Below are 12,232 nucleotides of genomic sequence, written 5' to 3' on the forward strand. Positions count from 1 at the left end.
TAACAGCCGCCTGTTGTGCCTGGCACCGATGGCTGCCGGCTCAGACCAATCATGGACGGCTGCGGCAGGCAATTCTGTAAGGACACAGCCCCGATTTCCTGGTCTCACCTCCTACAAAGTCAGTGTGGGGGAGGGGAAGAATAGCTCAGAGCAGGGTCTCTGCAGGACACAGCCCTGACTCCTGCAGGAGGTGAGACCAGGAGATCGGGGCTGTGCCTTTACATCTTACACAGGGGGACCCTGCTCTGAACTGTGCTGCCCATCCCCCCCACACTGATTCATGCAGGAGGTGAGACCAGGAGATCGGGGCTGTGCCTTTACATCTTACACAGGGGGACCCTGCTCTGAACTGTGCTGCCCATCCCCCCCACACTGATTCATGCAGGAGGTGAGACCAGAAGATCGGGGCTGTGCCCTTACATCTTACACAGGGGGACCCTGCTCTGAACTGTGCTGCCCATCCCCCCACACTGATTCATGCAGGAGGTGAGACCAGGAGATCGGGGCTGTGCCCTTACATCTTACACAGGGGGACCCTGCTCTGAGCTGTGCTGCCCATCCCCCCCACACTGATTCATGCAGGAGGTGAGACCAGGAGATCGGGGCTGTGCCCTTACATCTTACACAGGGGGACCCTACTCTGAACTGTGCTGCCCATCCCCCCCACACTGATTCATGCAGGAGGTGAGACCAGGAGATCGGGGCTGTGCCCTTACATCTTACACAGGGGGACCCTGCTCTGAACTTTGCTGCCCATCCCCCCCACACTGATTCATGCAGGAGGTGAGACCAGGAGATCGGGGCTGTACCCTTACATCTTACATAGGGGGACCCTGCTCTGAGCTGTGCTGCCCATCCCCCCCACACTGATTCATGCAGGAGGTGAGACCAGGAGATTGGGGCTGTGCCCTTACATCTTACACAGGGGGACCCTGCTCTGAACTGTGCTGCCCATCCCCCCCACACTGATTCATGCAGGAGTTGAGACCAGGAGATCAGGGCTGTGCCCTTACATCTTACACAGGGGGACCCTGCTCTGAGCTGTGCTGCCCATCCCCCCCACACTGATTCATGCAGGAGGTGAGACCAGGAGATCGGGGCTGTGCCCTTACATCTTACACAGGGGGACCCTGCTCTGAACTGTGCTGCCCATCCTCCCCACACTGATTCATGCAGGAGGTGAGACTAGGAGATTGGGGCTGTGTCCTTACATCTTACACAGGGGGGACCCTGCTCTGAACTGTGCTGCCCATCCCCCCCCACACTGATTCATGCAGGAGGTGAGACCAGGAGATCGGGGCTGTGTCCTTACATCTTACACAGGGGGACCCTGCTCTGAACTGTGCTTCCCCACCCACCCCCCCCCCACACTGATTCATGCAGGAGGTGAGACCAGGAGATCAGGGCTGTGTCCTTACATCTCACACAGGAGGACCCTGCTCTGAACTGTACTGCCCATCCCCCCCACACTGATTCATGCAGGAGGTGAGACCAGGAGATCGGGGCTGTGTCCTTACATCTTACACAGGGGGACCCTGCTCTGAACTGTACTGCCCATCCCCCCCACACTGATTCATGCAGGAGGTGAGACCAGGAGATCAGGGCTGTGTCCTTACATCTCACACAGGAGGACCCTGCTCTGAACTGTACTGCCCATCCCCCCCACACTGATTCATGCAGGAGGTGAGACCAGGAGATCGGAGCTGTGTCCTTACCTCTCACACAGGAGGACCCTGCTCTGAGCTATGTTGCCCATCCCCCCCACACTGATTCATGCAGGAGGTGAGACCAGGAGACCGGAGCTGTGTCCTTACCTCTCACACAGGAGGATCCGGCTCTGAGCTGTGTTGCCCCCCCCCACATTGATTCATGCAGGAGGTGAGACCAGGAGATTGGGACTGTGTCCTTACATCTCACACAGGGGGACCCTGCTCTGAACTGTGCTGCCCATCCCCCCCACACTGACTCATGGAGGAGGTGAGACCAGGAGATCAGGGCTGTGTCCTTACCTCTCACACAGGAGGACCCTGCTCTGAGCTATGTTGGCACCCCCACACTGATTCATGCAGGAGGTGAGACCAGGAGATCGGAGCTGTGTCCTTACCTCTCACACAGGAGGACCCGGCTCTGAGCTATGTTGCCCATCCCCCCACACTGATTCATGCAGGAGGTGAGACCAGGAGATCAGGGCTGTGTCCTTACATCTCACACAGGAGGACCCTGCTCTGAGCTATGTTGCCCATCCCCCCCACACTGATTCATGCAGGAGGTGAGACCAGGAGATCGGAGCTGTGTCCTTACCTCTCACACAGGAGGACCCTGCTCTGAGCTATGTTGGCCCCCCCACACTGATTCATGCAGGAGGTGAGACCAGGAGATCGGGGCTGTGTCCTTACATCTTACACAGGGGGACCCTGCTCTGAACTGTGCTTCCCCACCCACCCCCCCCCACACTGATTCATGCAGGAGGTGAGACCAGGAGATCAGGGCTGTGTCCTTACATCTCACACAGGAGGACCCTGCTCTGAACTGTACTGCCCATCCCCCCCACACTGATTCATGCAGGAGGTGAGACCAGGAGATCGGGGCTGTGTCCTTACATCTTACACAGGGGGACCCTGCTCTGAACTGTACTGCCCATCCCCCCCCACACTGATTCATGCAGGAGGTGAGACCAGGAGATCAGGGCTGTGTCCTTACATCTCACACAGGAGGACCCTGCTCTGAACTGTACTGCCCATCCCCCCCACACTGATTCATGCAGGAGGTGAGACCAGGAGATCGGAGCTGTGTCCTTACCTCTCACACAGGAGGACCCTGCTCTGAGCTATGTTGCCCATCCCCCCACACTGATTCATGCAGGAGGTGAGACCAGGAGACCGGAGCTGTGTCCTTACCTCTCACACAGGAGGATCTGGCTCTGAGCTGTGTTGCCCCCCCCACATTGATTCATGCAGGAGGTGAGACCAGGAGATTTTGACTGTGTCCTTACATCTCACACAGGGGGACCCTGCTCTGAACTGTGCTGCCCATCCCCCCCACACTGACTCATGGAGGAGGTGAGACCAGGAGATCAGGGCTGTGTCCTTACCTCTCACACAGGAGGACCCGGCTCTGAGCTATGTTGCCCATCCCCCCCCACACTGATTCATGCAGGAGGTGAGACCAGGAGATCAGGGCTGTGTCCTTACATCTCACACAGGAGGACCCTGCTCTGAGCTATGTTGCCCATCCCCCCCACACTGATTCATGCAGGAGGTGAGACCAGGAGATCGGAGCTGTGTCCTTACCTCTCACACAGGAGGACCCTGCTCTGAGCTATGTTGGCCCCCCCACACTGATTCATGCAGGAGGTGAGACCAGGAGATCGGAGCTGTGTCCTTACCTCTCACACAGGAGGACCCGGCTCTGAGCTATGTTGCCCATCCCCCCCACACTGATTCATGCAGGAGGTGAGACCAGGAGATCGGAGCTGTGTCCTTACCTCTCACACAGGAGGACCCGGCTCTGAGCTATGTTGCCCATCCCCCCACACTGATTCATGGAGGAGGTGAGATCAGGAGATCGGAGCTGTGTCCTTACCTCTCACACAGGAGGACCCGGCTTTGAGCTATGTTGGCCCCCCCACACTGATTCATGCAGGAGGTGAGACCAGGAGATCGGAGCTGTGTCCTTACCTCTCACACAGGAGGACCCGGCTCTGAGCTATGTTGCCCATCCCCCCACACTGATTCATGGAGGAGGTGAGATCAGGAGATCGGAGCTGTGTCCTTACCTCTCACACAGGAGGACCCTGCTCTGAGCTCTCCTGGGGATGTGGTCTTTCCCATTGCTGCCTGCTTGTCATTGGTCAGTGTCAGACAGGGAGAAGTTCACGCCGCCAGTGAAATCTCTCTGATAACTTTTTAAGTTAATTAGGCGTTAACTCATTAGGTGCCAAATACTTTGCCAATATCTTCGCAAGAAAGAGGTGAAATAAAAAGAACAAAACACGATCTTACTCTGCAGCCGCCATTACATGTCCATTATCACACGTCCAGATCAGCAAGAAAAATGTGGCCACAGGTCAAAGTATTTGAGAGGATGGTAATCGGCTTAGTTCTGGGGGCACCAGGGGTCCTGTAGTCTGGGGGTCCGTACTAATAAGCCCCTCTCTGTGGTTGCAGCTCCTCCTTCATGCTGGGCTTCTATGTCGCCTGCTTCCTCATCCTCCTCATTGTGCTGAGCGTCTCCCTGATCTACTCCTGTATAAAGGTGAGTGGTCGTCCGTGTCTCGTGGGTGGAAGGCGCCCTCCAGCAGCCTCCGCACGGCTCTCCAGTCCTCTGCTTGTTGGCAGTGAATAGGAACCTTGTGCGGTCCCTGCTGGGCTGGTGCGTCTCGCCTCTGAGTGTAAGGCGTGTTCACACAGTGTGCGATTGTAGCAGTAAATCTCCTGCACTCGCGGCTGATTCTTGCAGATTTGGCGCAGTTTCGTCCCCTCCTGCAGTGGTTTTCACTCATTGCAATAAAAATAACAGCTGCAGATCATCCTGGGACTTGCAGTCCTCCCTCTATGGCTCCAGATCATCCTGGGACTTGCAGTCCTCCCTCTATGGCTCCAGAGCATCCTGGGACTTGCAGTCCTCCCTCTATGGCTCCAGATCATCCTGGGACTTGCAGTCCTCCCTCTATGGCTCCAGATCATCCTGGGACTTGCAGTCCTCCCTCTATGGCTCCAGATCATCCTGGGACTTGCAGTCCTCCCTCTATGGCTCCAGATCATCCTGGGACTTGCAGTCCTCCCTCTATGGCTCCAGATCATCCTGGGACTTGCAGTCCTCCCTCTATGGCTCCAGAGCATCCTGGGACTTCCAGTCCTCCCTCTATGGCTCCAGAGCATCCTGGGACTTGCAGTCCTCCCTCTATGGCTCCAGAGCATCCTGGGACTTGCAGTCCTCCCTGTATGGCTCAAGAGCATCCTGGGACTTGCAGTCCTCCCTCTATGGCTCCAGAGCATCCTGGGACTTGCAGTCCTCCCTCTATGGCTCCAGATCATCCTGGGACTTGCAGTCCTCCCTCTATGGCTCCAGATCATCCTGGGACTTGCAGTCCTCCCTCTATGGCTCCAGAGCATCCTGGGACTTGCAGTCCTCCCTCTATGGCTCCAGAGCATCCTGGGACTTGCAGTCCTCCCTCTATGGCTCCAGAGCATCCTGGGACTTGCAGTCCTCCCTCTATGGCTCCAGAGCATCCTGGAACTTGCAGTCCTCCCTCTATGGCTCCAGAGCATCCTGGGACTTGCAGTCCTCCCTTTATGGCTCCAGATCATCCTGGGACTTGCAGTCCTCCCTCTATGGCTCCAGATCATCCTGGGACTTGCAGTCCTCCCTCTATGGCTCCAGATCATCCTGGGACTTGCAGTCCTCCCTCTATGGCTCCAGAGCATCCTGGGACTTGCAGTCCTCCCTCTATGGCTCCAGAGCATCCTGGGACTTGCAGTCCTCCCACTATGGCTCCAGAGCATCCTAGGACTTGCAGTCCTCCCTCTATGGCTCCAGAGCATCCTGGGACTTGCAGTCCTCCCTCTATGGCTGCAGAGCATCCTGGGACTTGCAGTCCTCCCTCTATGGCTCCAGATCATCCTGGGACTTGCAGTCCTCCCTCTATGGCTCCAGAGCATCCTGGGACTTGCAGTCCTCCCTCTATGGCTCCAGAGCATCCTGGGACTTGCAGTCCTCCCTCTATGGCTCCAGAGCATCCTGGGACTTGCAGTCCTCCCTCTATGGCTCCAGAGCATCCTGGGACTTGCAGTCCTCCCTCTATGGCTCCAGATCATCCTGGGACTTGCAGTCCTCCCTTTATGGCTCCAGATCATCCTGGGACTTTCAGTCCTCCCTCTATGGCTCAACAGCATCCTGGGACTTGCAGTCCTCCCTCTATGGCTCCAGAGCATCCTGGGACTTGCAGTCCTCCCTCTATGGCTCCAGAGGATCCTGGGACTTGCAGTCCTCCCTTTATGGCTCCAGATCATCCTGGGACTTGCAGTCCTCCCTCTATGGCTCCACAGCATCCTGGGACTTGCAGTCCTCCCTCTATGGCTCCAGAGCATCCTGGGACTTGCAGTCCCCCCTTTATGGCTCCAGATCATCCTGGGACTTGCAGTCCTCCCTCTATGGCTCCACAGCATCCTGGGACTTGCAGTCCTCCCTCTATGGCTCCAGAGCATCCTGGGACTTGCAGTCCTCCCTCTATGGCTCCAGAGCATCCTGGGACTTGCAGTCCTCCCTCTATGGCTCCAGATCATCCTGGGACTTGCAGTCCTCCCTCTATGGCTCCAGATCATCCTGGGACTTGCAGTCCTCCCTCTATGGCTCAAGAGCATCCTGGGACTTGCAGTCCTCCCTCTATGGCTCCAGAGCATCCTGGGACTTGCAGTCCTCCCTCTATGGCTCCAGAGCATCCTGGGACTTGCAGTCCTTCCTCTATGGCTCCAGAGCTTCCTGGGACTTGCAGTCCTCCCTTTATTGCTGCAGATCATCCTGGGACTTGCAGTCCTTCCTCTATGGCTCCAGAGCTTCCTGGGACTTGCAGTCCTCCCTTTATGGCTGCAGATCATCCTGGGACTTGCAGTCCTTCCTCTATGGCTCCAGATCATCCTGGGACTTGCAGTCCTCCCTCTATGGCTGCAGATCATCCTGGGACTTGCGGTCCTTCCTCTATGGCTCCAGATCATCCTGGGACTTGCATACCTCCCTCTATGGCTCCAGATCATCCTGGGACTTGCAGTCCTCCCTCTATGGCTCCAGAGCATCCTGAGACTTGCAGTCCTCCCTGTATGGCTCAAGAGCATCCTGGGACTTGCAATCCTTCCTCTATGGCTCCAGAGCATCCTGGGACTTGCAGTCCTCCCTCTATGGCTGCAGATCATCCTGGGACTTGCAGTCCTCCCTCTATGGCTGCAGATCATCCTGGGATCCTCCTTCATGCTGGGCTTCTATGTCGCCTGCTTCCTCATCCTCCTGATTGTGCTGAGCGTCTCCCTGATCTACTCCTGTATAAAGGTGAGTGGTCGTCCGTGTCTCGTGGGTGGAAGGCGCCCTCCAGCAGCCTCCGCACGGCTCTCCAGTCCTCTGCTTGTTGGCAGTGAATAGGAACCTTGTGCGGTCCCTGCTGGGCTGGTGCGTCTCGCCTCTGAGTGTAAGGCGTGTTCACACAGTGTGCGATTGTAGCAGTAAATCTCCTGCACTCGCGGCTGATTCTTGCAGATTTGGCGCAGTTTCGTCCCCTCCCGCAGTGGTTTTCACTCATTGCAATAAAAATAACAGCTGCAGATCATCCTGGGACTTGCAGTCCTCCCTCTATGGCTCCAGATCATCCTGGGACTTGCAGTCCTCCCTCTATGGCTCCAGAGCATCCTGGGACTTGCAGTCCTCCCTCTATGGCTCCAGATCATCCTGGGACTTGCAGTCCTCCCTCCATGGCTCCAGAGCATCCTGGGACTTGCAGTCCTCCCTCTATGGCTCCAGAGCATCCTGGGACTTGCAGTCCTCCCTTTATGGCTCCAGATCATCCTGGGACTTTCAGTCCTCCCTCTATGGCTCAACAGCATCCTGGGACTTGCAGTCCTCCCTCTATGGCTCCAGAGCATCCTGGGACTTGCAGTCCTCCCTCTATGGCTCCAGAGCATCCTGGGACTTGCAGTCCTCCCTCTATGGCTCAACAGCATCCTGGGACTTGCAGTCCTCCCTCTATGGCTCCAGATCATCCTGGGACTTGCAGTCCTTCCTCTATGGCTCCAGAGCATCCTGGGACTTGCAGTCCTCCCTCTATGGCTGCAGATCATCCTGGGACTTGCAGTCCTTCCTCTATGGCTCCAGATCATCCTGGGACTTGCAGTCCTCCCTCTATGGCTGCAGATCATCCTGGGACTTGCGGTCCTTCCTCTATGGCTCCAGATCATCCTGGGACTTGCATACCTCCCTCTATGGCTCCAGATCATCCTGGGACTTGCAGTCCTCCCTCTATGGCTCCAGATCATCCTGGGACTTGCAGTCCTCCCTCTATGGCTCCAGATCATCCTGGGACTTGCAGTCCTCCCTCTATGGCTCCAGAGCATCCTGGGACTTGCAGTCCTCCCTGTATGGCTCAAGAGCATCCTGGGACTTGCAGTCCTCCCTCTATGGCTCCAGATCATCCTGGGACTTGCAGTCCTCCCTCTATGGCTCCAGATCATCCTGGGACTTGCAGTCCTCCCTCTATGGCTCAAGAGCATCCTGGGACTTGCAGTCCTCCCTCTATGGCTCCAGAGCATCCTGGGACTTGCAGTCCTCCCTCTGTGGCTGCAGAGCATCCTGGGACTTGCAGTCCTCCCTCTATGGCTCCAGATCATCCTGGGACTTGCAGTCCTCCCTCTATGGCTCAAGAGCATCCTGGGACTTGCAGTCCTCTCTCTATGGCTCCAGATCATCCTGGGACTTGCAGTCCTCCCTTTATGGCTCCAGATCATCCTGGGACTTGCAGTCCTTCCTCTATGGCTCCAGAGCATCCTGGGACTTGCATACCTCCCTCTATGGCTCCAGATCATCCTGGGACTTGCAGTCCTCCCTTTATGGCTGCAGATCATCCTGGGACTTGCAGTCCTTCCTCTATGGCTCCAGATCATCCTGGGACTTGCATACCTCCCTCTATGGCTCCAGATCATCCTGGGACTTGCAGTCCTCCCTCTATGGCTGCAGATCATCCTGGGACTTGCAGTCCTTCCTCTATGGCTCCAGATCATCCTGGGACTTGCAGTCCTCCCTCTATGGCTGCAGATCATCCTGGGACTTGCGGTCCTTCCTCTATGGCTCCAGATCATCCTGGGACTTGCATACCTCCCTCTATGGCTCCAGATCATCCTGGGACTTGCAGTCCTCCCTCTATGGCTGCAGATCATCCTGGGACTTGCAGTCCTTCCTCTATGGCTCCAGAGCATCCTGGGACTTGCATACCTCCCTCTATGGCTCCAGATCATCCTGGGACTTGCAGTCCTCCCTTTATGGCTGCAGATCATCCTGGGACTTGCAGTCCTTCCTCTATGGCTCCAGATCATCCTGGGACTTGCATACCTCCCTCTATGGCTCCAGATCATCCTGGGACTTGCAGTCCTCCCTCTATGGCTGCAGATCATCCTGGGACTTGCAGTCCTTCCTCTATGGCTCCAGATCATCCTGGGACTTGCAGTCCTCCCTCTATGGCTGCAGATCATCCTGGGACTTGCGGTCCTTCCTCTATGGCTCCAGATCATCCTGGGACTTGCATACCTCCCTCTATGGCTCCAGATCATCCTGGGACTTGCAGTCCTCCCTCTATGGCTCCAGAGCATCCTGAGACTTGCAGTCCTCCCTGTATGGCTCAAGAGCATCCTGGGACTTGCAATCCTTCCTCTATGGCTCCAGAGCATCCTGGGACTTGCAGTCCTCCCTCTATGGCTGCAGATCATCCTGGGATCCTCCTTCATGCTGGGCTTCTATGTCGCCTGCTTCCTCATCCTCCTGATTGTGCTGAGCGTCTCCCTGATCTACTCCTGTATAAAGGTGAGTGGTCGTCCGTGTCTCGTGGGTGGAAGGCGCCCTCCAGCAGCCTCCGCACGGCTCTCCAGTCCTCTGCTTGTTGGCAGTGAATAGGAACCTTGTGCGGTCCCTGCTGGGCTGGTGCGTCTCGCCTCTGAGTGTAAGGCGTGTTCACACAGTGTGCGATTGTAGCAGTAAATCTCCTGCACTCGCGGCTGATTCTTGCAGATTTGGCGCAGTTTCGTCCCCTCCCGCAGTGGTTTTCACTCATTGCAATAAAAATAACAGCTGCAGATCATCCTGGGACTTGCAGTCCTCCCTCTATGGCTCCAGATCATCCTGGGACTTGCAGTCCTCCCTCTATGGCTCCAGAGCATCCTGGGACTTGCAGTCCTCCCTCTATGGCTCCAGATCATCCTGGGACTTGCAGTCCTCCCTCTATGGCTCCAGATCATCCTGGGACTTGCAGTCCTCCCTCTATGGCTCCAGATCATCCTGGGACTTGCAGTCCTCCCTCTATGGCTCCAGATCATCCTGGGACTTGCAGTCCTCCCTCTATGGCTCCAGAGCATCCTGGGACTTGCGGTCCTTCCTCTATGGCTGCAGAGCATCCTGGGACTTGCAGTCCTCCCTCTATGGCTGCAGAGCATCCTGGGACTTGCAGTCCTCCCTCTATGGCTCCAGAGCATCCTGGGACTTCCAGTCCTCCCTCTATGGCTCCAGAGCATCCTGGGACTTGCAGTCCTCCCTCTATGGCTCCAGAGCATCCTGGGACTTGCAGTCCTCCCTGTATGGCTCAAGAGCATCCTGGGACTTGCAGTCCTCCCTCTATGGCTCCAGAGCATCCTGGGACTTGCAGTCCTCCCTCTATGGCTCCAGATCATCCTGGGACTTGCAGTCCTCCCTCTATGGCTCCAGATCATCCTGGGACTTGCAGTCCTCCCTCTATGGCTCCAGAGCATCCTGGGACTTGCAGTCCTCCCTCTATGGCTCCAGAGCATCCTGGGACTTGCAGTCCTCCCTCTATGGCTCCAGAGCATCCTGGGACTTGCAGTCCTCCCTCTATGGCTCCAGAGCATCCTGGAACTTGCAGTCCTCCCTCTATGGCTCCAGAGCATCCTGGGACTTGCAGTCCTCCCTTTATGGCTCCAGATCATCCTGGGACTTGCAGTCCTCCCTCTATGGCTCCAGATCATCCTGGGACTTGCAGTCCTCCCTCTATGGCTCCAGATCATCCTGGGACTTGCAGTCCTCCCTCTATGGCTCCAGAGCATCCTGGGACTTGCAGTCCTCCCTCTATGGCTCCAGAGCATCCTGGGACTTGCAGTCCTCCCACTATGGCTCCAGAGCATCCTAGGACTTGCAGTCCTCCCTCTATGGCTCCAGAGCATCCTGGGACTTGCAGTCCTCCCTCTATGGCTGCAGAGCATCCTGGGACTTGCAGTCCTCCCTCTATGGCTCCAGATCATCCTGGGACTTGCAGTCCTCCCTCTATGGCTCCAGAGCATCCTGGGACTTGCAGTCCTCCCTCTATGGCTCCAGAGCATCCTGGGACTTGCAGTCCTCCCTCTATGGCTCCAGAGCATCCTGGGACTTGCAGTCCTCCCTCTATGGCTCCAGAGCATCCTGGGACTTGCAGTCCTCCCTCTATGGCTCCAGATCATCCTGGGACTTGCAGTCCTCCCTCTATGGCTGCAGATCATCCTGGGACTTGCAGTCCTTCCTCTATGGCTCCAGATCATCCTGGGACTTGCAGTCCTTCCTCTATGGCTGCAGATCATCCTGGGACTTGCAGTCCTTCCTCTATGGCTCCAGATCATCCTGGGACTTGCAGTCCTCCCTCTATGGCTGTAGATCATCCTGGGACTTGCGGTCCTTCCTCTATGGCTCCAGATCATCCTGGGACTTGCAGTCCTCCCTCTATGGCTGCAGAGCATCCTGGGACTTGCAGTCCTCCCTCTATGGCTGCAGAGCATCCTGGGACTTGCAGTACTTCCTCTATGGCTGCAGAGCATCCTGGGACATGCAGTCCTTCCTCTATGGCTCCAGATCATCCTGGGACTTGCAGTCCTCCCTCTATGGCTCCAGAGCATCCTGGGACTTGCAGTCCTCCCTGTATGGCTCACGAGCATCCTGGGACTTTCAGTCCTCCCTCTATGGCTCCAGATCATCCTGGGACTTGCAGTCCTCCCTCTATGGCTCCAGATCATCCTGGGACTTGCAGTCCTCCCTCTATGGCTGCAGAGCATCCTGGGACTTGCAGTCCTCCCTCTATGGCTGCAGAGCATCCTGGGACTTGCAGTCCTTCCTCTAGGCTGCAGAGCATCCTGGGACTTGCAGTCCTCCCTCTATGGCTCCAGAGCATCCTGGGACTTGCAGTCCTCCCTCTATGGCTGCAGATCATCCTGGGACTTGCAGTCCTCCCTCTATGGCTCCAGATCATCCTGGGACTTGCAGTCCTCCCTCTATGGCTGCAGAGCATCCTGGGACTTGCAGTCCTCCCTCTATGGCTGCAGAGCATCCTGGGACTTGCAGTCCTTCCTCTAGGCTGCAGAGCATCCTGGGACTTGCAGTCCTCCCTCTATGGCTCCAGAGCATCCTGGGACTTGCAGTCCTCCCTCTATGGCTGCAGAGCATCCTGGGACTTGCAGTCCTCCCTCTATGGCTCCAGAGCATCCTGGGACTTGCAGTCCTCCCTCTA

General features: G+C 56.8%; 1 protein-coding gene across 1 annotated transcript in view; it reads left to right on the forward strand.

The window, feature by feature from the left end:
- The window catches only part of ADCY5 (adenylate cyclase 5), a 204,122-nt gene that overhangs the window by 181,301 nt on the left and 10,589 nt on the right, over positions 1–12,232 (forward strand). The window contains exon 11 of the mRNA XM_075318723.1: positions 4,167–4,254. Within this exon, the coding sequence (XP_075174838.1) occupies positions 4,167–4,254 (88 nt within the window). The remainder of the gene's footprint in view (positions 1–4,166; positions 4,255–12,232) is intronic.

Source organism: Anomaloglossus baeobatrachus, chromosome 7, assembly GCF_048569485.1.
Source record: "Anomaloglossus baeobatrachus isolate aAnoBae1 chromosome 7, aAnoBae1.hap1, whole genome shotgun sequence".
Classification (NCBI taxonomy): Eukaryota; Metazoa; Chordata; class Amphibia; order Anura; family Aromobatidae; genus Anomaloglossus; species Anomaloglossus baeobatrachus.